Source organism: Aythya marila (genome assembly GCF_965140915.1).
Source record: "Aythya marila genome assembly, chromosome: 7".
Lineage (NCBI taxonomy): Eukaryota > Metazoa > Chordata > Aves > Anseriformes > Anatidae > Aythya > Aythya marila.
Window position 1 is genome coordinate 17,897,757 of NC_139048.1, and position 22,538 is coordinate 17,920,294.

The window sequence follows — 22,538 nt, forward strand, 5'->3', positions numbered from 1 at the left end:
TCTGACTCCTTGATACTTCTGTAGATGTTATTGCACAGGTTTTTCTTTCATTCTATTAATGCTCATGTTGCTGTTCCAGAGTTTAATACTGCTGCAAGAGTGGTTTCAGAATATTTTCCTTTATTCATGATGTTTCACCACCAAAGTGTCCACAAAACAAAGTGGGTATTCCCTAAGTCTATAGGTAGGGAGGTAGAATGCTTTTCCGTATCTGTATGGACATAGGAAAGGAAACATGTCTCAGTGTTCTCAAGCATACCAGGAGTTGACCAGTACTGCCCAGCCCTAGAAGTTAGGTAGGTTTGAGCAGATTATTAGGTTTTCAGGATAGGGGCCTTTTTTTTAGGCAGAAATATGAAAGAGAGTCTCATGAGAAGACCTGTACATACAAGATTGACTAGAATGTCTTCAAAGAGAAATATAACAGTCCAAGTTCGGGTTCTGGCAAGGAAGAAGGAGAGGAAATTGTTTTCAGAGCTGGTTTAGCATGTGTTTCCAAACACTGTCTGCTTGTGTGTTGTTGTTTTGGTTTTTTTTTGAATCACTTGTTTATTTCCTTTTATACACCTTAACATCTTACATCTTCCCTCTAAGAAAACCAGGTTTTCTCCTTTTTGAAGTCCCAGTGTCTGTTGAAACTCAACATGAATTGCACGAATGAGCTATTTAAATACAGACCTGTCCTCAGTACTTCATGATTTACTAACTCATTAAGGTGTGGTGTTAACAGGCTCTGAACACAGCCAGCTTCATTCTTTAGCGTGAAACAATGTTTTGTTGACCAAACAAACAAACAACAACAAAACAACAGAAAAACAACCCAACAAACCAATATCGAGTACAAGGGAAACACATAAATGGCTAAATAACATAAATAGCAAAAGAGGGGATACAATGATCATTGCAGGGTATTGACAGCCCTTGTTTGAAACAAGTGTTTGAAGTGGGGAAAGAACATGACCAAAAATAAGTGTTCAGCTGTTTATTTTACTTTTAAACATAGACAAGCACACTCCAGTTTAAGTTGACAAAGCTTCAAGGGTAGTTACTCAAAGTATAAACAGGCATAGGATACAATGGAGATGCTTTAAGGTTGAAATAGTGCTCCCAAAGGTGTGGCTGCAGCTTCCCAAATGTGGGCATGCTCAAATGGACATTCAACTAGTGAATTTAAGTGTTCTTTTATAAGTAGGTGTGTTTGTATAAATTGTTGGCTGTGTACTCCTTCCTGTACTCTCTCTGGATAAAAAGAAATCCATGGGATATAATCTCTAGCATTTTGGTGTTTTCTGCAGATGCATTGCTCTTCCCATCCTCTCTTGCTTCAGGACTAGGCATGGCTCTGCCTGGAAGTGACTTGGAAATGGAAGATATTTACAAGCAGCTGAATATAGCAGTTCTTCGTGGATCAAATATGTCCTTTTGGCTTCTTCACCCAGCTTGTGTACGCAGTTTTCAGGAAGGAACATTTGGCTATTCTGAGTGTGCTGAGGAGGGCCTTTATAGCAATGTATGCTTCACTGAGAGACAGACTTGTTTTCATGCGAGTTGCCAGCCAGTAGTCTCCAAGGAAACAAACAGCAGCAAAAAACAGAAGGAAACTCTCTATGCACCCTTATGGCTTTAAAAATAATTCATGCCATAATGGTATGAGGAGTTGTTACTCCAGAGTGAGCAAAACATGCTGAAAACCAAGAACAAGGCCTAGTAATGCATTTTCCCTGTGCCCCTGGGGCAATGCCTGGCTTCCAGCAGCGTGGATGTAAAGCATGCCCTCAGCCACCATGCCCCTCAGCCGTTTCCTTGGCTGGAGCAATCTGGGCCAGCAATGGCCCCTGCAGTTCAGGCAGTGAAAGGGAGCACTTCATGTGGAGTCCACACACATTGTGCAAAAGCACAATGCACTGGGGACAGCTGGAGTTGGGTGGGGGATTGTTCTCAGCTCTCTGAGGCCTGCAAAAACACTCCTGGTGTGCACCATCAAGGCAAAGAGCATGGGCTTGCCTTGAGGGGTTCCAGCAACCACGTCTGAGTGTCACGGTACTCAGGAGTGATGAGTGAGGTGGCTCTGAATCAGCACTTACACAATTACAAACCTTTCGTGTAACAAAGGTGAAGTTGAAGTGTCAACGGGCAGAGCTCAGGAGGAGCAGGGAGGGCTGCACGCCTGTCTCTTCCACTCACACTGCTGACACCTTGGCTGGGAATGCCCCAGGAAATGCTGGGGGAAACTCCTGCCCAAGCCTCTTAGAGCCTCAGTCACCCAGAGAAGGCTGCAGCTTGCAGGCAAAAAGCTCAGCACTGGCCCCTCACCGTTGATTTATCCAGAGAAAACCCAGCTTCAGAAAACAGAAATAATTTCTGTAGTACCTTTTGGCCGATGCTGAAGTTTATGAAATGTATGCAAAATAGGATTTCTTCACCTCTGAGGGTGGATGGAGACGAAGTCTCTGTTGCAATTCATGAGTTTTGCATAACTGTTCAAATTGTTTTGCCCCAGAATCCACAGGTAATTCTTTTTACCCTTCTGCTTATTTTGTAGTAATATACAGTCATTTCTTCTTACCCCTACATGAATCAAATTCAATTAGAAAGAAAAGGATTTCATACATGTGCATATGTGTGCAGAAAAGTTCATTATGTATGCATTTTTCTCATACATTTGTTGCTAAATTAAAGCCTCAGGAGTGTGAACTCAAACCCTCTGGCTGAAGAACTAGAGCCAGTACTAGTGCCAAGCTGGTCTGGTGAGTGTGGTTGGGGTTGGGTTAGATAATTTCCTCAGTTCAGTTTTGTGTTGGCATCAGCAGGAGCTACCTTGCTAATTTTAAGTATCAGAGTGTCTATGGACAGTGAGTTTTTCTTTTAGAGGTGAGATTTAAAGTAAGGGGTTTACTCTGAGACAGAAAGAGGCTGCTAGGGGAGTTAGAGGTGGCATCACAAAGCCTCCATCCTCCATTCAGCCTGGCATTTTGGCACACCTGTGACTGGGCTGGACTGAGATGAGTTGGGTGCAGCCTGGTGAGGGCATCAGCATTATTTTTCTCTCATTAAATGGTGCATCATCAAAGTAATAAAAAAGAAAATAAAATTAATTACAAAATTAAGATGATTACTTTGCACGTACTGATTAGAATATTGTTCTGAACTTTTGCAGGGAAAATGTAACATGAGAGAAATGTTTTAACCTTATCTGTAGAATGCACTTTAAATAGCAAGGCTGCATACCAGATACGGGCTGTATTTTCAATACAAGCTTTCCCTTATAAAGATAAAATTTGTCTGCTGAATCCAAAGCAATACTTTTCAAAAACAAATGAAGAACCTGCACATTCTATTTTACTTACATTGGCAATATTTCATTCTCTTGCTATGTAACAAACTTCTAACATGCTAGTGCCAACAGGTAGTTTCACACTGCTGCACATAATCAGGACAAATGAAGCTTCTGGACTCAGCCACTACTTATGATGGTCTCACTGGGCATTCAAAAATTCCACAAAACAAGACGATATTCTTTCATTAACCCAAATGATACCAGACAGGGGCATAATTCTTGCCATCACACAGGAAAATAAATATCTATTTTATGGTAAGGAGAGGCACTGGTACAGAGCCTGCTGTGGTGGCACCACCAGGATGGGGTCAGCACAGGGCTGTCACCCAGTGCTGCTCACCCAAAGTGCTCTGTGCTTGTGGTATGCAAGAGGAGTCTCACCCAGGTCGTCCCAATTTCCTGCAGTAACAGGTGGCCAGGTCTAGTGAGCAGGACACCAAGCTGCTTGACTCTGTTGTGCCCATTTCACTTCAACCTCCAGGGTTTTTGTTCCTTTCTCCTTGTCCAACTGGCACCTCCAACTACAAGTACTTTGTGCACAAGCTGTTCCTAGTACTTGTCTGAACAGCGTCTGAGTTGTATTTCAGTTCAAGTTGCATTCCTGTTAATCTGAATATTCCAATTGCTGATAGCTGATAACTAAATGAAAATTATGGCTAAAATCCTTGCTTTCGTGCCCTAAGGGATATCAGCTTTGATTCACATGAGCCATAAAAGCAGAAATGTCATTAATTACAAGGTGTATTGACAAAGGCTTAGTAGATTCTGGAGACAAAGAAATTCCTGATGAGTATTTGCTTTTAAAATATGGAATAATATCTGAAAAAAAAATAAAGATGTAAACACATTTTTAACAGGCGGATAGATTGGAGCTAGCAATACTGTCAAAATGTTTGTTTGATCATACCAGAATTCTTCTGTGTTTAAAATATTGTTCTTTTAGCATGAGATACAGCAAACATCAGTTCCTTACCAGTTTGTACCTTACAGCTGGTTTCATGTTCAACATTTCAACACTGTCTGAGGTTTCACTCTTGCTCTTCTGCTCCCTCCTCTCCTGATGTGTATACTCTGTGGAGTTGGATAAAGGCTTAATTATTTTGCACAGGATTATGCTGCAATCAGTGAGAACTGGCTGCAGGAACATACAGACAGACACACAGAGAGCATAATACCCTGAGCATTGTTTCCCTAGGAAGACAGCTTAGCCATCCTCCCTTAAACACTGTGTGGTTCTGTACTTTTGCTGGATTGCTACTGGCTTCATGTATTGAAAAGGGACTGCACTATTGTAAAACAAGACAATTTTTTTAGACCATTATAATTTTCAAATGATAAAGACAAGTACAAATCTTTTGCATAAGTTCCTCTGATGTTACAGACTTGCCCTTGGCCTTACAGGCAATATGCAGTGTAAAACTCATGGCTGGTACATATACTGGCTGTCTGCCTTGTTAATTTCATAAGAAAGTGTTTGTTCTCTGCAGAAGGCACCACCTTAGGAAGCACCCTGAAGTTAGTGCTGTTGCCTTCTGTGCTGCTGAACATGGTTGAGATTCGAGGAGGAAAGAACTGAAACAAGACATATTCAGAGAAAACCTTGTAAGACTCCAAAAAAATGGTTATGAGATTCTGGTCTCCAGAGGTTTTGGCAGTTACACAGAAAGACACATTACCATTTTGTATTGTATGAGTTCTCACCTGACATATTCATCACCTTGGAGGTTGTTATGCATTGTAGAGAAATGAGCCACATCATGTCTTGTTCACACCTGAGGTCCTAGTGAGGGACAGTGAGGATGGCCACTGGGATGATCTCCGGAAGGAGCCAGGCTTCCCTTCCCCACCACAACACTGCCTAGCCCAGGTGATCTCCCCCTTGGTGCCTTCCCCATGTGTGATGCCACCCACTGCATCATGCTTTCCCCACGGTGTCCCTTGCTGCTGGCGCCAGGGAGGGGGAGCAGGTCAGCTCTGACATGGCTTTGGTGACAACTAGTCTGTAATTTTCATTTGGGGCTGCAGAGAATTACACCATGGAGTTTATTTATTAGAAAATAAAATCAAAGCCAGACTAGATAATTGCTTATGGCAAACCTATTTCTACACAAGGTACACTAGGTGTCAAATACTATTGGGTGAAATCATAAATACATGGTGTATGTACAATACAGGGTGTGTGTGTGCAACCCTCTACTCATAATGGTTATTTTTCCCCTAAATGACAAGGCACAGAAGTGTGAATTTTAGGGAAAAAAATGCCAGGAGAATATTGCTGAATTTCATCCACTGACCTGCCTCCCACTCCTTTTTTTTCTGCCTTCCAGAATCTCTGGATTCTGCTGTTAATGGGGCATTGGACAAAGAAGAGGTGTGCAGCAAGACAAGGGACTACCTGAGGCCTCAGTACCCAGTGTGTTGATCCATCAACAGACAGTACCCAAACATGGTTTCTTGCTAGTTGAGATGTCCTCAGACATCCTACCTGCCTCTGGGATTTCTCCTTGGCTTTGTGTGCATTCATTTTGATCGAACCAGCTTTCTTCCTGGATCATATTTGGAGGTATTAAGTGTTTTATTCTTATCTGTTAAAGGTCACTTTATTCACAAAAATACTAGTAAATAATGAAGACTAGGTTTGCAGACACCCTTCTCTTGGTTTAGACAAAGCAGCAAACAGATTTGGAAATGAAGAAGAAGCTTTCTGTCTGTGATGATATGGGCACAAGTTGTGCCCATAATATTTGTGAACATTGCTGTCTGCAAATTGTTTACTCTTTGTACTGAACATTACAGAAAACATGAATGAAAAGTGAGAGGTCATTTATGAGGAGAATTCTGAACAGTTTTCCTTTTTACAGGCAATGCAGAATAGCCAGCCAGCTCCTGGCATTCAGAGCCATGAACAGGATCCACAAGAATCATCAAATCCAACTCCTGGCTCCACACAGGACCACTCAAAAATCAAACCATGTCTGATAGCGTTGTCCAAATGCTACTTGAACCCCAGCAGGCTTGGAGCAGTGAACACTGCCCTTACAAACTACGAGTTATGAGTTATGAATTATGAGCAGATAGGGTTTCATTTGTCCTTAGACTTCCAAATACTTGATAGATAATTTTATAACCTTTTATCTAGTAATTTGATGTTGTGCAGGTTAGATTTTTTTTTTTATTACTTTATTACTGATGCTTTGGAATTACCTCTAGTGGTAAGGCTACTCTATGCCCAGACATTTCTAATCATGCTATGTTTCCGTACATGGATTACCAAGCAACAGGCCATTGTGCTTGTGTACATATGTACAACCCTTACTGAGTCAGTCTGTGTGGGGAACTGAAGAGCATGTGGTGCAGAGGTTGGCATGATTCCTGAGCTAATCCCGGAGTGCTTGCTGTCTTTGAAACATCAAATGCATAATGCGTCAGCTACCCAGCAAGCGCACACGCATTTTTGCCCAGGAAATCACAGTCAGAAGTAGTGTAACTGCACCTAATTGGAGACAATCATCATGATACTTCCCACCAAAGCAATGTGGATTACTGTAGTGGCACAGAATGAAATAGCAGGCTCTCACTATGCAATGCACATTTGTGTGGTCTGTTCATAATAGATAGGGGAGGCCATTTAGGATGAGCTTGTTTTTCCAAATACAATTGTAGCATGAAGGGGTGTGGTATCTCCCTTACACATGGAGGGAAGGCTGATTAGCTGCAGTTGTGCCATGAACATGCCCCATTCCCATACACACCCTGGTGTGCTTTGTCTTTGAGTCGCATCCAGTCATCTACATCTGCACTGTGAGGTGGTGCACATCGTCCTGCCGTTCCTCCCATGAAACCACACAGCTATGCTGCAAGAAGCAGAGGAGTATTGCACAATGTGTTCAAACCACCTCAGAATTAAAAAGCTGATGAAAAAGTTATGCGGGATAATTAATTAGTGTATATCCACATGTTTGCTTATGCTTGCCATTTGTTTGTTTCTTTCAGTCTGCCTTTTGGTCTTTGAAGGGGAGGGAACTACTGCTAATTTATGCAACACAATTTGGAGTTTCAGACTGAACCATATGTTGCCATACATCTGCTTGGGATAAATGAAACAAGTCGTCCTTTAACCTCTCTCTGTTTATGAGGTGAGGCCAGCTCCTAACCTAGGGACAGCTCCTCTGTCCCTTGCTCTTCCATACTTCAGTTCTCTTTGCAGTACTGTCAATGTCCTCTGCTCTCACTGTTTTCTTGTGTGTCCCTCAGCACCTCTTGTCCCTCATGTTTGCTTTTCACTTGAGTGTCTTGTCATGTTTTCTCACCTATCTGTCCTTTTTCAGTTCTTCAGCTGTCCATAAATCCCCTTTCTTCCTGTTTCTCAGCTTTCCTGCACACCCTTTTCTACTCTGCCTTCATGATCCTCAAACATATTTTCTTGTCTCACCACTGTTTTTCTGCTGTCCACCATAGTCCTTTATGTCCTATCAAGTGCTCACATATACCAAGGCCCCAGGTGAAATCCCAGTGCTTTTAGTTATGGAATTTCTTCAATTAAATCAAACTGCTGATCTGAAGAAGAAACATTTCAATGTCATACCATTGGTCTCTTTCACCAGACCATACACCTGTTAGGATAGACTTTTTTTACCTCATGGTGAAGACAAGTATATGTGGGGGGAAATATATGTATTTGAGAAATTATCATAGTTTTAAAACAGAAACACTAACACCTCCTTTGGACTTTGGGTAAGTTTCCTCAGGGAACAGCCATCAGCAATTCCATTTCTGTAGTAGCAGAAATTTGAAGTGTTACCTACATTAGAATTAGATTTATATTAGCTGAAGTTATTCTATTCTATTCTATTCTATTCTATTCTATTCTATTCTATTCTATTCTATTCTATTCTACTCTATTCTACTCTATTCTATTCTAATTATTGTCTATTACATACAGTCTGTGTACTGACCCATGTATCCTCCTGAAAGTCAACATTTTTCTTATAAAATAGATGCAACCTGTTGTGTCAGGTCTTTTGTCTGTATTTCAGGCATGTGTAGTAGAAATTATTTCTGAGGTATTGGTCATAAAATTATTTCCTGACTGCTTTTCATATATATCTATTTGCGATTGACTCATTTGAGACAGAATAAATGTATAGATATGTGAACTCAAAGCCCTGTTAAAGGTTCTCATGACTATTTTGAAAAAAGTCAGATTTTAAACATGTTTAGATAGATCAAACAGAAAATATAAAATACAGTGTATTATAACAGAAATTTTACTTGGCTTCAGTGCAGCTTTTTAACAGCTATTCTGTGTGAAGATTGAAACATAAGCATATACACACATACTCAGGTTCATAAGAAAATTTCTTAAAGATTTTAGCTTTTTTATTTTTTTTTTCCTTAAAGGATAGAACAAAGGCAAAAAGGTATTAATAAAAATACCTTTCGTCTTAGTAAGTATGGCATTAAAACCATTGAGACTGCCAAAAGAAAGGAATGTTTTCAGAAATGTGATCTATCTTGTAATTTCTAGTTACAGTTACATGAGAGCTCTGCAAATCTTTTTTTACAAATTGTTGGTAACGATTTTCTACTTGAGACTATCTTTGACTTAATCCCATTCAACTCATAATTTTCAGTGGGCTTGACTGAGACATACCATCCTTTTAAATTAAAAGAGGGTAAATTTAGATTAGATCTAAGGAAGAATTTCTTCACTGTATGTGTGTGGTGAGGCAGTGGAACAGGTTGCCCAGAGAAGCCGTGGGTGCCCCATCCCTGGCAGTGTTCAAGGCCAGGTTGGATGGGCTTTGAGCAGCCTGGTTTAGTGGGAGATGTCCCTGCTGATGGAAGGGAGGTGAAATTAGATGGGCTTTAAGGTCCCTTCCAGCACACATTATTCTATGATTCTATGATTATATCCTTTTTAGGGAGGAAAAAAAAGCCATCTGAATTGCTCATCAGAATGCCAGTAACATGGGATTTACACTCACATAAAATGTTTAAGACATTGCCTAAGCTGATTTTTCTTCCACTTTTTAGTTGCTTTATTGCCTTAGTTGCTTGTGGGGAAATATCTACAATCATTACTTTTGCTAATAAAACTACTGAGTAACAAAAATAAACTTTTCCATGGTAGCTCCACACAGTCTCAGGTGTCCGTACAAGTGTTTCATAGCTGTCAGCCACTTGGGTGTGGAAACCATGGAAAATACTAGGATGGCATCTGGAGCCAAACTGCGGGTATTTCACTGGTGTCATTTACAGCTCTGAGCGAGTAATAAGAAAGGAGCTGGTCCTCTCAAGGCAGAATCAGCATAGTGGCTGCATTAGTATTTCTGTGGCAGTATACATTTTGTGGGGTACATTTGCTTTTGCCTTGCCTGGCAGTTTGTACTGCATTATCTGTCATGGTAACTTTTCTACAAAATACATGTTCACTGTTGGTAACTCAAACATGCGCTGCTGTTTCAGGAAATAGCAATGCTGTAATTAATAGGCTTAAGGCGTTGTGGCTGCAAGACATGGAACAAAAAATATTCTGTCATTTTGTGCCAGTTTTCCCATGATTGAAAGTGCCACTTACGTGCTGTTTATATTATTAAGCAAGCTATTTATAAAGCAAAATGTAGAGTAACAGCAACATTATGAGCAATATCAGGCTAAAACAACTGAAGATAGTTGTATTTATAGCTGTCTGATAAACACGTCAGCAGAGGGACTGTGATGTGTTTTTGTTTGAAGTTTTGGTTTGGAAAGAAGCAGCTTGAATGAGAGAATGTTTGTGCCTGTGACTACTGGTTGGAAATGAAGAAATCATAAAACAAGTTAGCATGGGGATGATAAAGTAATGATATCATGAATGAGATAGTTTACTACTGGGTAAGAGCCAAGACAAGTAATGACAGCAACAGAGCCTCCTCCATTTCGAAACCCATCAGCAAGCATTTGTTTGCAGTTTCCTTCTTGTGGAACTCAGACATGAGAGATACTGACAGTAAGATTGTCATTTTTTTACACTGCCACCACATGTAGTCCTGGTGTGAAGTACATAACACTTCTTTTTCTGGAGAAGATGCTTTGACTTCCATGTATGCAGCTGCTGATTTCTTCTGAGTTTGCAGATGCTTGCATGAGAAGCAGACGATGGGAGGAAATAGCAGTTAATTAGAGGGATGAGCTGAAGCTCACTTTCATGCCCGAGCCTGGGTTTTTGAAGGAAGGGATGGCTAGAAGGTGTAATTCCCTTCCCAAACCCTTCCCCTCAAGGGCCTCCCAGCTCCAGCTCCCCTGCCATGCTGCTACAAAGGCATGAAGGCATATGCCCACGTGCCTAGGGAAGAACTCCAGGCTGCCCGGCCCTCCTGGCTTCACCCAGCAGGTCAGGGAGCATGGAGAGGGTCTGTGTGTTGTAATGCACCTGTGCCTTCCTTGGAAGCCTTGTGTTTCAGGCTTCCTGACATGTGGCATGGGAACATAGCTTTGCAGTGTGACATAAATGGGACGTGGCCCTCCCAACTGATGGGCCTCAGAGGCACCTTGCTCCCATTTTCCAGGATTGTATCTGCAATGGCCTTATAGGCACGAGCGTGAAAAAAAGAAATAAATAACACTGACAAAGCCTTCCTAGCTTGAGAAGGGGAAATCTAGTGTTACTATATCAAATTAAAAAGTAACAGCACTATGGAAAGTTCTCAGTGTTCTCCTTAAGTGTGGCTGGGAGAAAAGCCAATACAGAAAAGCTTCTTCAGCTCAGTTTTGTGCAAGGCTTTTTTTTTTTTTTTTTTTTTTTTTGTACAAATCTGCCTGTATTTCTGTTTTCCTGTGCTGCTGAAGGAAGTAACATGGTCTAGCACAGTGCTACTGAAAAGCCAGCCTTGCTCTATAATGGTGCAGGGTTTGTAGCACATCAGCAGGAAGTAAGAGTTGGAAGGTGAGTTTTGCCTGAAAACAGCAGAAAAAATGTAAAGCAATTTAATCTCTACACAGTTCATTCCTTTATTCTTCTCACTGTTTTAAAACTGTTAAAAATTCTCTATCCCAACAATTACACTTGCTTGGAGTGTGCTTTTGGTCAATTCAGACATGCTCTTCTTCACACTGAAAAGAATTAATTTAATTAATGGTATAAGAAAAAAAATCAAAAATGATTTAAAATTATTATTTTTTAATTATAATTAAAAATGTTATTAAACATAATAGTCCAGTCAGAGACTAGCTAACTAGGTAAACTGGTAATAACTGGTAAACTGCATCATCTACTATCCTGAAATAATATTTCCAAGCACATCATTAAGAACCTATTAAAGAAGGCAAGCAAATGAATGTAAAAGATTCATAACAAGGCAAAATTATGTATGTATTCAGTATTCTCTTGCTTTCCAAAGATGTAGGGGAAGAAACAAAAATTTCTTCTAGAATTTTAAGAATTACTCTTAATTTGCATAAAATTATTTCTTCCAGGGCATAGAGGACCAAAAATATTCATTTGAGAGCATTGCAGAAGACACTGTAGACATGTGTAGGCAAAACAGCTCGTGGCTGCCAGTTACGTTATGGAGATGATGCAGACCTGGGACATGGAGGCATTGTTACTCCGGTTTTGAAACCAAGACAATGTGTCTCTGGACTTGATCTGCCAAAGGGCTTGAACACCTTCAGGTACCAAAAAAGTCACTCCCAGATGGGCCTTTCAGTGGTAGGGCTGCCATAGAGACTCCGTTCTCTCAACTCTTAGCATGTAATCTGAAGAGCTTGGTTGGGAAACCAGGTTGCTGGTGGTTTACGCAGAACCTCAAAACAGGACCCAGTAGAGTCACATGCTGAGTGAGTAGCTGCTCAGAATTTAGTTTCCTAAAGGTATTGTAATCATTTACTAGGATATAACCTAAGTGCAGTCATCGTACCTGTGGTATGCAGACTGACATATGGCAGACAGCAGCCAGATTCCGGCTCTTACCCACCCCACACCAAGCACACAAGGGAGCAGAAAGCTCTGAGTAACCCCAGGCAGGTTTGGGACTTTGTTTCTGGTTCCTGTAAAGTTCCTGCACAGCACAAAATGCAGGAGTCCAGCCAGAACAGGACCTGCAATTCTGGCCCAGCCCATGGGAGGAACTCCTGAATAGGATGGGAGAAGGTGCAGGGCTGAATAAAGAGTGGTAGGGCTGCAGGTATGTGAGCATGCAGCATTTGTTCCCAGCTCAGGGAAGTGAATGGAGACAGGCCCTCTCCTGCATGTGGGCATGAATCAGTACTGAGTCAGGAGCCACCCATGCCACTGATGCCAAAAGTGGTGCTTGCTGCCACCAGCTTTGCTGTTCAATAGCATTGTGGGGTGTTTCCAATGCACATATACAAGCAGAGCAGAAAAATGTTAACTCATGTAGGAAAATCTTTGGAGGAAACTTTGGAAGAAATGGTTTCTGTGAGGATTACCTTTCAGAGTGTCACCTTACACATGCATTTCTTTTGGATGACTCATCTTGTTTCCTTTCAGCATATGAATCTGTAGGAGTTTACAGCCCTATACAGTCAACTCTAACTCAGGGGGTTAATTGCAGTGGATTAGCTGCATCATGAACCAACTACAATGCATGCAAAAATCATGTTCATGTGGTGCGTGGACCTACAGTTCAGGCAGCTCAAATTCAGGTATTGCTGCACTGCATGATTAATGGTGTCACGTTCTTCCCCTTTCTTTTCTTGCAATTACCCTGCCTTTATGCAAGTTTTTCATAGAGTTCTCTTCCCCACCTCCAGCTCTCTGCTCCCTCTGGTGCTTTCAGTAGCCCCTGGGGTGCCCCTCAGAGGAAGACATAGGGAGAGGGTCCAACAGAGAAGCTAACACTTTAGCAAATAATCTCGGAGCCCTCTGCAAAGTAATCCAACACCCCCTGAGGCTAGGAATTTCCTCTGCACTGGGATTTTAAGGAACGCCTGAGGCTGCATTTCTTTGAGCAGCTGAGCTGCTCTAACAGTCTGCTGCTTTTGAAAGGAGTGCTCTTATCCCCTGTCCCCTTCATTTTGTGGCTGGCCCTTCTTTCCATGGATTTATTTGGCTCATTATCCCAGAAGACAGCAACCTGCTTTCTTTTTCCTAATTATTTTTCCCCTGTGCTAATGAGGTCTGTCAGCTGATGGAGCTGGCAGATAGCACCCGGGTGGGATGGGTGGTGAGGAACAGGGCTGGGGATGCACAGACAGGGTGACCTAGGGCAGAAGCTTGGCCCACAGGGTGGGAGTGCATCCTTCTGCGCTGCTTTGGACTACAACTTGATTACCTTTGAAGGGTCATCCTTTCTGCAGTGATACTCTGGAGCTGTTGCTCCAGGGTGAGACAGGGATGGACCTTAACTAATGGGCAATTTAACACTGAAGGAACGAGCAGTTTTTCCAGCCTTCCTGTCCTAGAGCAGCTAGCTGTGTGGTGGGAGAAGAGCCGGGCCAACACAAGGGAGCAGGCAAGAAAAGCAACCAGGGTGGTGGGATAGGAAAAGAAGACCCTGCCCAGGGCTGGCCCCAGTAAGGCTGAACAACTGGCTCACTGGCAGCTCCCCCCAGCCCCACTTCCCAAAGGAAACCTACTGCTGGCTTTCAAAAGACAATCCTGAGCACCAAAGCACCTGCTTCTGCAGACACTAAGGACTACAAACTCTACATACACATTTCACAGCACAATGAAATCTGCTCCCCACATGCACTTCAGGGTGCCACAGGCACTCTCACCCCATTGCTGCTCCCCTGGCCAGCTGCCCCTGCTGCCCCACAGGTCTGAAGTGTGGGACTGGTTGGGTGAGGGCCAATGGGTGAAATTTGGCTGCAGAGAGGCTGTCCACACCCAGGCTGCCCCAGTGCTTTGCTCGGGGCTAAAGAGGCAGTGGCATGAATGTGATCTTTCTCTCGTCAGCAGATTGGTTGATCTCTGAGGAGCTCTGCCTTTTTGATAACCCCTGCCTCTGCTTATATAATTAGTTATGCAATGGTCAAAGAGCAGCCTTGGATGATGCAGGAAGTGGAGCCTGCTAATGAGAATTGGTGTAGATGTGTGATCGAGTCGAAGAGTCAGCTCTGAGCACAGCCTCCTGGGGCAAAGCGGGCAAGGATTGGTGCCCTGTTAGCATGGCTGGCTTAGGACCTTTGCTGGTGCAGGTATGTTGTTTGACCACCTACTTTGGCAGAAAACATCTTGATTTTTATTTCTTCCTGTGCTGAATACACTAGCTTGAGGGTGGAGCTGTGGATAGGTCCTGGGCCTGCTGTTATCAGTGGTGTGGCATTAGGCTGTGAATTGGTGCAATTTTCTGGAGACAGCGTTGCAGGTGCAGGAGGAGACTAAACCTCCGTGAAGGCGGATGTGTATGTGACTCTTCCCTAGCATGCAATTTTGGGGTGGAGGGTTAATTTGTGCAGCTGGAAGGAAGAGATCTCTAATCTGTGCATCACGTATAGAACAGATTGATAGCAGCTAGCATTTCAAATGTCAGTGATACAACAAGTTTTTTGTTCATGTCTGGCTGTAGGAACAACTGAGTGCATGAGACCATTCATAAGCTGTTTTGAGGACAGAGTCTCATTATCAAACACAAGCAGTCAAACAGTATGAGTCAGTATCTTCTGCCTTCTTCCCCATCTGTCTCCCAAATCAGGAGCAACTTAATCAGAATTTATTAAAATGTAGCACTGGGTTATCATTTGCCTTTTGATTGTAACTTCACATTTTCCCACTTCCCTTCAAAATACAGTGCTTTCCTAAATGGACATGGTGATTGTGACTCAGAGATCTGACCATATAAAAAGAAAAAGTAATGTATTTCCAAGAAAAACATCCAGCCCCACTGGCTTCTGCTTTACAATCAGTCTAAGCAAGTCTCAGAGATATTCCCTCCTAAACACCGCTCGCCCCAGTGCTCTGTGTCTGGGCTTGGAGCAGTCACGGTTATTTGTCCCAGCAGAGGTGACAATGTGGCCTCACATCTATGTCAGAGCAATCCCAGTTGCCTGAGCTCTTCTCCACGTGGAGCCAAAAGAGTTGCCTGACGTTGATGAGGTGGGCTTGGTGAGGGTATCTGTAGGCACTGATTAAATTGTGGGGCCCTTTCTACAGGGGGCAAGGAGCAGAGACAGGAGCCCTGGTTGCCCCCGTACTGCCAAGGGAGCGCCCCAGAGAGGTGACAGGTGCTGCCTGGTGGGTTGAGCAGGAGAGAAATGCATGATGATAGGTAAATGGTACTCAAAGGGCAGAAAATATAGGAAGAATTAAGGCAGAGGTGAAGAGTTCAGGGAAGAGCTGGTGTAGAGGGGACCGGTGCAGCAGCATTGTCACTTTATTATTGCCTTTGCTCTCTGGGGCCCATAATTAACATGCACAGGGAATTGCACACAGTCTGCTGTGCCAACAACACAGCACTGAACCTTGTAACTTGAGCTGCTACAGCATCCCGAAGCTCTTCAAACTCACAAGTGCTGTCTGGGCAGGGGACACCAAGAAGCCCCAGGCAGGTGTCCCCAAGGCCAGAGGTGACTTCTCTGCTGGGCCCAGACTGTGTTTTGGGGGAGGACACTTAGCAGGTGCCAGTCCCAGATGTGCCTCCAAGTTTCCCTAAGCTTCTCCAAGCACAGTGAGGACAGGCAGAAGACAGCTGCCCTTCACAGAGGCTGCTCAGGGAGGATGGTGCTACCTCTTGCTGCCTTGAGACAGGCAGATGCTAGGGCTGTGGTGTTAGGCAGGAGCTGCTGCTGTGCCGTGGCATGTAGTGCTGTTACACAGAGGTGAGCCGTGTATAAATCCACGGAGAAAGATTCCCTGGGTGGAGAAACCTTACTGTCCCCTGCGAGCCCATGGCCTGTCCCCTGGCATGGTGTCACAGGGGCTGGGGACCACCATGGATCCATCCCCAGATATAGGACCACTTTGCCCTTCAGCCCCTTGGAGGAGGGTTGTCACAGCCATGGCAGGGAAGGCAGAGGAGCAGGGATGACCACCCCTCCATGCTGGGGCATGGGTGCTGTACCCCCCCACCCCTCATCCTCCTCAGTGGCTGCAGGGTTGGCTCATGGTGGTGCCTGCAGTGATTTGTCTTGCAAGGCAGCGCTGCCCATGGCACAGGGTCCCTCAGTTGCCCAAGGAGGGACACCAGCACCAGAAGCGTGTCTGCCCCATCCTTGCTGCTGGTGAGCCCTCAAAACAGGCCTGTGGAGCTGAGGGGAGTGAGAACAACAGGGGCATCAGGAGGGGTGAGGATGGGTGCTGTGTCTGACGTGGTCTCCTCAGCCTCGCTCTCCATGTCATCCAGGCTCTCACTGACAGAGGGGATGATCTGCACCACCTTCTCCTGGAAGTGAACTTGCTTGCGAGGAGCTGGTGGGGCCTCTGGTTGGGTAGGGACTGCTGGTGGCAGGCTCCTGTCCTTGCTGCCTTTCAGGATGCTCTTCATGTGTCCCAGCAGCGAGCGGTGCTGCTCTCTCTGGGCTCCGTGGAACGTGTATGTCTGCTCGGTGTCACCAGCAATGGTGGAGGCTGCTGTGGTGGCTGTAGGATCCACATATTGGCCCGCCTGGGGATGTGCCTCTTTGTGCTCCGGGCTCTTGCTCCTCTTGCTCAGCAGAAAGTAGGCCAGGGCGGTGAGCACCAGCATGGAGCCTGGGGAGAAGGGCACAGCAGCTGAGGGCTGGCCCAAGGTGAAGTCCTAGCCAAGCAGTGTTTGGTCCAGCTAGCTCAGCATCCCACACATCCCCACCATCTCTGGTCCACTGCCCCCAACAGACCATGTTCCTCCTCCATCTGCACTCCTCCCCACCCCAGCACAAGCTTCTCACCGGGTATGGTGACGTGCCAGACGAGGACGGGATGAAGGAAGCATGCCACCGAGAGCAGTGTGTACCCCAGGAATTTCTGGAAGCTCCCCGGGCGCCTAGCTTGCTTCCAGCAGGCGTGTGCCAGGGAGTCGGGCTCATATCTGGGGAGAGAAACAGAAGTCCTTGTGGGATAAGGCACCGAGTGCATGACAAGATTTGGGCCTAACCATGACCCACCTAAAGGTTCAGACCCTTACTCTAGTTCACCAGGAAACCGGTGTGCAACTGGTGTGTTGGTGAGGAAGGGTAAGTAAAGTCTGAGACCTCCTTGTGGTGGGCAGAGGTCCAGAAGTCCTGCCAGAAGTCCGCATCTCAGGTGACCTCTCCTTGGCACGCTTGTGCCTACTATCTGGTAAGGTGTTGCTTCCTAGCTATCAGGGCTTTTGAGTTTATGCTACAAGACAGCAGAAGGGCTCAGCCTCTGAGAAGTGCATAAGTATTTTCTAGATTTTAATTTAAACTTCTGTGCTGTCCCTGGAAGGGAGCTCTGGGGATCTGTCTCTTTCTTCAACCCTGGAGCCTTGCAGGAGTTCACACTGCGTGCTAAGGAGACGCTGCAGACTAGGGTTTGTTGTGCTGACGCTCAGTGGATTATGGCACAAACTCAGGTTAAAACACAGGTTTAATTGGCTGCAGACAAGTCCCCCACTCACCTCCCCCCTGCCTGAGTGTGCTGGCCATGGCAGTAGGGGCAGGACCTTTGGTGTGGCACTTGCAGCTTGGCTAGGTCTGGTGCTGCCTGTAAAGGACGGGTTTCCTTAGAGAGGGCCCACCAAGGCTGGAGAAGACTGCCCAGAGGCTACTCACGTGAAACACATCTCCAGGAACAAACTGATAAAGAAGAAGCCTTCACAGACAGTGACTGCAACCCCTGAAAAACTGAAAGGTGGATCTGTCAGGGGGGCAGGGCTGGGCTGGATCATGCTCTGCAGATGGCAGAAGGAGCATAGGGGTCTGGGATTTACCACCCAGTTCACAACACAGACTGTGTGCTGGGCTCTGAATGCTCTCTGCCCGGGTTTGTGGAGGAAAGACCAAGACCTTCCACCCAGGAGGGGTCAGCTTGCAGCCAGTATCACTTCTGGCCTGCTTGAGTCTGAAGTAGCACGGGGAGAGGATCACTCTCTCTAACAGGATCAGCTTACTCTTCTGAAACCTAACAAAGATCTCAATTCCCCAAAGCCTTGGATATTGCTCCCTGCTGCTGTTGTAGGCTAGTTTGACACTACATATGGTGGAGGGGTTGAGTGTGGCACCCCTACCAGATCTGTCTAGAAGGGCAAAAATACTCACAGCAGATAGAAAGCCAGGCTTTTGAACTGCCCTTGCTGCAGAGTTTCTACCCCCACGCCGATCAGCACTGGAAGAGAAGGCAGGAAAGATGCTGAGTTCAGTCCCTGACTCCGGTGTCCTGGTGGCTGCCAGCATCCATGCCCCAATTTCTTCTCTGCAGCGCTGGTGACTCATGCTGACACACGAACCCCGGGGTCAGAGCCGAACACTGGCCTCGACGTGCAGCCCAGGAACCCAACCCAGCGTCACTCCTGCCAGGACAGCCTTGCGGCTGCGTGGGCTGGGGAGAGGTGCTCTGAGGATACCAGCTTCTGGCACCTACAAGAGGTGAGCAACGGTGTCCTGTGTCTCTCCCACCCCCAGCTCCAGCACAGCTACTATGGGACTTCTCTCCTACCACCCCATCCATCTGCCCCTCATCCCCACGTTTCTCCTACGCTGGGGAAATCTGCGCCCAGGTCCCCACCATGCCCACCAGTCCAGCACCCCACCTCTCCTGCTGCACCCCACACGTGGCTGTAGGGCAGCAGCAGGTCAGGGGAAACGTGCCAGCTGCATTCACGAAGGGCCGTAGCCATGGCATTAAAATCCTTTGCTAGGCAAACAGAAAAAGCTATAACAGGAGCAGGCAGATTAAAAATGAGGAATGAACATCCCCTCAGTGCCCCAGCCAGCACAGCACACTGGGGGGTCATTTTAAGGGGGATTAAGAGTGTTAGCAAGGCTAAAATCTTCCCTGGACTGGCCGTTAGGGGCCAATAGCTTTATGGGATGGAAGCTTTCCTTCAACATCCTTCAGGAGTATTTACAAAATGGCACAGAAATGAAGTGCCTTGTATCAGCTACAGAGAGCTGGTTCACCACTGATCCTGCTCAATGCATGTTGGCCACGTCCTCAGGAGCCAGTTCGCTTTGACTGTCTGAGCTATGCCTTCGCCCCACATGGAGCAGGGGCCATGCTCACAAGTGGGGAGGCAGGTGCCAGTGATGCTGGGTCCCTCAGCCTATGGGGTGGGTCAGTGCCGAGGGTCTGTGCCTGAGCACACAGTGCTTCTGGCCCAGCCAAGCAAAGCCCCACCAGGATGCTGTCATCATGTTGGTTCCTGTGGTGCCACCTGCAGCTGCTGGTCCCCGAAATGCCAGGGGAACATATGGGACCCACGTGCTGCCCTTCTCCCCAGAGGCTGCCTCTCCAGCCCCAAGAAGAGGCAGGGAAATCAGCCTCATCGGAGAGCTGTGAAGGGACCAAGCTGTGTAATCCTATGTGCAAAGAATTGTCCTTTGCTACCCTGTGATTGAGGAGCCTTTTTTATACTCTCCCCTACAAATGCAGAATTCATTCGTTCATTCCTTTCCTACAGACAAACACAGAATTCAACAGCTTGGCTGTTGTGCTAGAGTCCCTGCTCTGCCTGGGGAGGTTTCCTGATCTTGCACAGCTTCTGCTTTATCCTCAAAGCTCTTTGGGTGAAGTATCTGCAAAAGCAAAGGGTTGTTTCCAAGGTGCTTGTTTGGGCTCGTTGCTGCCTTGATTTGGATCTTCTCCAAACCATGTGGCTGAAGGCACATGATTGGGAATTAAATGGTTGAAAGCCTGAGAATTAAGAAATAAGTAAGAACTCTCTCCCTAGATGTAGAAATCACAAGGCCTAAAATCTCTGAATTACAGATATGCCCCAAACATGGCAGTGATTTGTGAGGCTGTTTGATTATTCCTCACTAACTAGCCATGGACAGCAGGACTGTCTGATGTCTCCCACACAACAAGCCCCATTGCACTCCAGGGTCCTGTGGGAAGAGGGGGTTACATTTTGTGGGCAACCTTCAGTGTTTGCAAGCAGCTTATGGAGTTGGCCAGGCCTTCTCAGGATCAATTAGTGAGGCTGATGCACTCTCCTCTCCCTTTATTACTTTTATTCCAGCAAAGCCTGTGGGATTCTTTTCTGTATGGTTTCCATTTCATGCATAAACCTCATGCACCTCATCAGGCACTAAACACTGCATCAAGCTGTTTTCTTCCCCCCTTGAGACAGACAGGAATAAAACACAGGCACCTCTCATTCCTTTGCTGGCCTTTTGGGAAAACCAGGTGGTACTGGGAATGCATCAGAGTGGAGATATGGAAAAGTACAGAGACCAGCTGTACTCTGTGGTGTGTGATGTCTGTGGTCTGGGAGGCTCAGCTGAGAGGGGACTGTACTGCTCATTTCAAGAACTACAGAGAGATGTAGATGATGCACAGTGAGGAAAATAGAGAAAACATATGAGAGAGATTATATTCCATTAAGACACTTCCAAATTTTAAGCTACTTTCAATTTTTGTGTTCTAGCTTTAGTTTTCTGATTGCAGCAAGCTCGTGTTTTCTCTGAGGAGCTTTAAGAGCGAATATGACCAACATGAGGCTCATGTGGGCCAGAGGGGGATGGGGACGGAGAGGTTTACATTTGCTGGTTAAAGTTGTGTCCTGGCTCCTGTCTGTTGCAGCTTCATCATGATGTGCACTTATCTGCTGGGCGTTTGTACAAACTCCAGAACTCAGACCTCAACCTCTTATCAGCCCTCCAAAGTACACTGCAGAGCACAGACTCCAGCATTACAGCTGGGCTTCAGCTGTCCTTGGAAACCTGTGCTCTCTTCAGCAGACCTTTGTGCTTTCTACTTGGCCCCTGACTTGAGCAAAGTGCAGCTGATAAAGGAAATGCCATGGTAGGAAGGCCTGCTGTGATCTACCCTGTGCTGTCTGAAATCTGAAATTCCCAGAGTCTGACACAGGTACCCCAGACACCTCTCATCAGGAACCTCTGGCTCACACCTCCAGCCTTGAGGCAAACCAAACCCTTTGATCCCTGCTTTGCTGATGGGGAAACTGAGGCAGAGAGTGCTGCCTGCCCTGCCCTGTGACAGCTAGTCAGCAGCAGAGCCAGCACACTGTGCCTGTAGCCTCTGCCCTGCCTGTTCACCACATCCAGCCGGTGGGTGAGATGGTGATGCTGGCACCGCTGCTGTGACCCCAGCTGCTTCCTGAGCCGGGCAGAGAGGGCAGAGGCTGTGCCACCGAGGCTGGGACCTCTCCATCCTGCCTGGCCCCGGGGCACAGAAGAAATCCCAGCACAAGGAGCTCCCCCTGCATTTTTGACTCCCACAGAGCAGCCTGCCTGGCTTGTGCAGCCCTGGGTATTTTGCTTTTCAGTCCCACTCACATCATGCTTGTCCCCCTGCATACAAGTATATAATTTATTTTTTACAAGCATATCATTTACAAGCATATCATTTAGTTTTCTCTCCAATTTGTGCATTAGCTTGTTCTGACACTTACTTGGTGCCTTAAAAGGCAGCAATGAAAAAGAGAGCTTGCTCCTACCTGCTGCAGTGGAGATGCCCAGCAATCGGCAGGCATATTCCAGGGCACTCCAAAACGCCTTGTGCCGCATGGTGAGGAGATGAAGGCGGTGATGCAGGCCAGACAGAAGCTCCCTCCTCAGACCTCCTGCCGTGTGCGGCGCCCAGCTGCAGGCAGAGCCTCCCGTGCACGGGGCAGGGTGACCTTTGTGAAGGACCAGCCACCTCCACGGGGCCTCCGGGGGGAGAGCAAGCTGCCACCACTGGGAACCGGTCAGCACTGCTTCCAGGGCTGCGGACACTTGGCTTTTTCCTCCTCGCTTGCCGGGGTTGCTGGCCCGGGGATGATTAATGATTGGTAAGGGGGGGTGCGGCTTTCGGAGCATTTGCACCCAGGGTGCACGCGTGGCCTTTCCTGCTTGGAGGCAGCAGCTTTGGAAGCCCAAGCTGATTACATGCATGTGAAGTCATTAGTGCTGTGCGGCTCCTGGCAGGTTAACCATTTGTGAGGATGGTGGTGCTTGCTTTTGGCAAGAGAGCAGCAGGCTCCTGGCAGATCGTGGGGCTCCCAGGGTGCCCTGGCCGCACTGTCTCCTGCTGCTGATCCCCTGCCATGGGTGCTGCTTGCCAGCCTGTGAGTGGTGCTGTGTCAGGGCAGGTGTGCAACCACAGGAACGAGGAGGTCAGACCTGTTCCCAAGGGTCCTATAGAGCCAGG

General features: G+C 46.2%; 1 protein-coding gene across 2 annotated transcripts; it reads right to left on the reverse strand.

Moving 5' to 3' along the window:
• Positions 1-11,437: 11,437 nt before the first annotated feature.
• TMEM72 (transmembrane protein 72) lies at positions 11,438-22,043 on the reverse strand. Of its 2 annotated transcripts, XM_082764341.1 has the most exons (5): positions 21,844-22,043; positions 18,482-18,548; positions 17,996-18,067; positions 17,150-17,289; positions 11,438-16,973 (listed from the first exon to the last, which is right to left on the reverse strand). In XM_082764341.1, exons 1-5 carry the CDS (start codon positions 21,911-21,913, stop codon positions 16,513-16,515), a joined length of 810 nt encoding a protein of 269 aa, XP_082620467.1. In that variant the 5' UTR covers positions 21,914-22,043; the 3' UTR covers positions 11,438-16,512. The 2 variants fall into 2 exon arrangements, with proteins under 2 accessions (XP_082620467.1, XP_082620468.1); XM_082764342.1 differs by lacking the exon at positions 17,996-18,067.
• Positions 22,044-22,538: the final 495 nt, after the last annotated feature.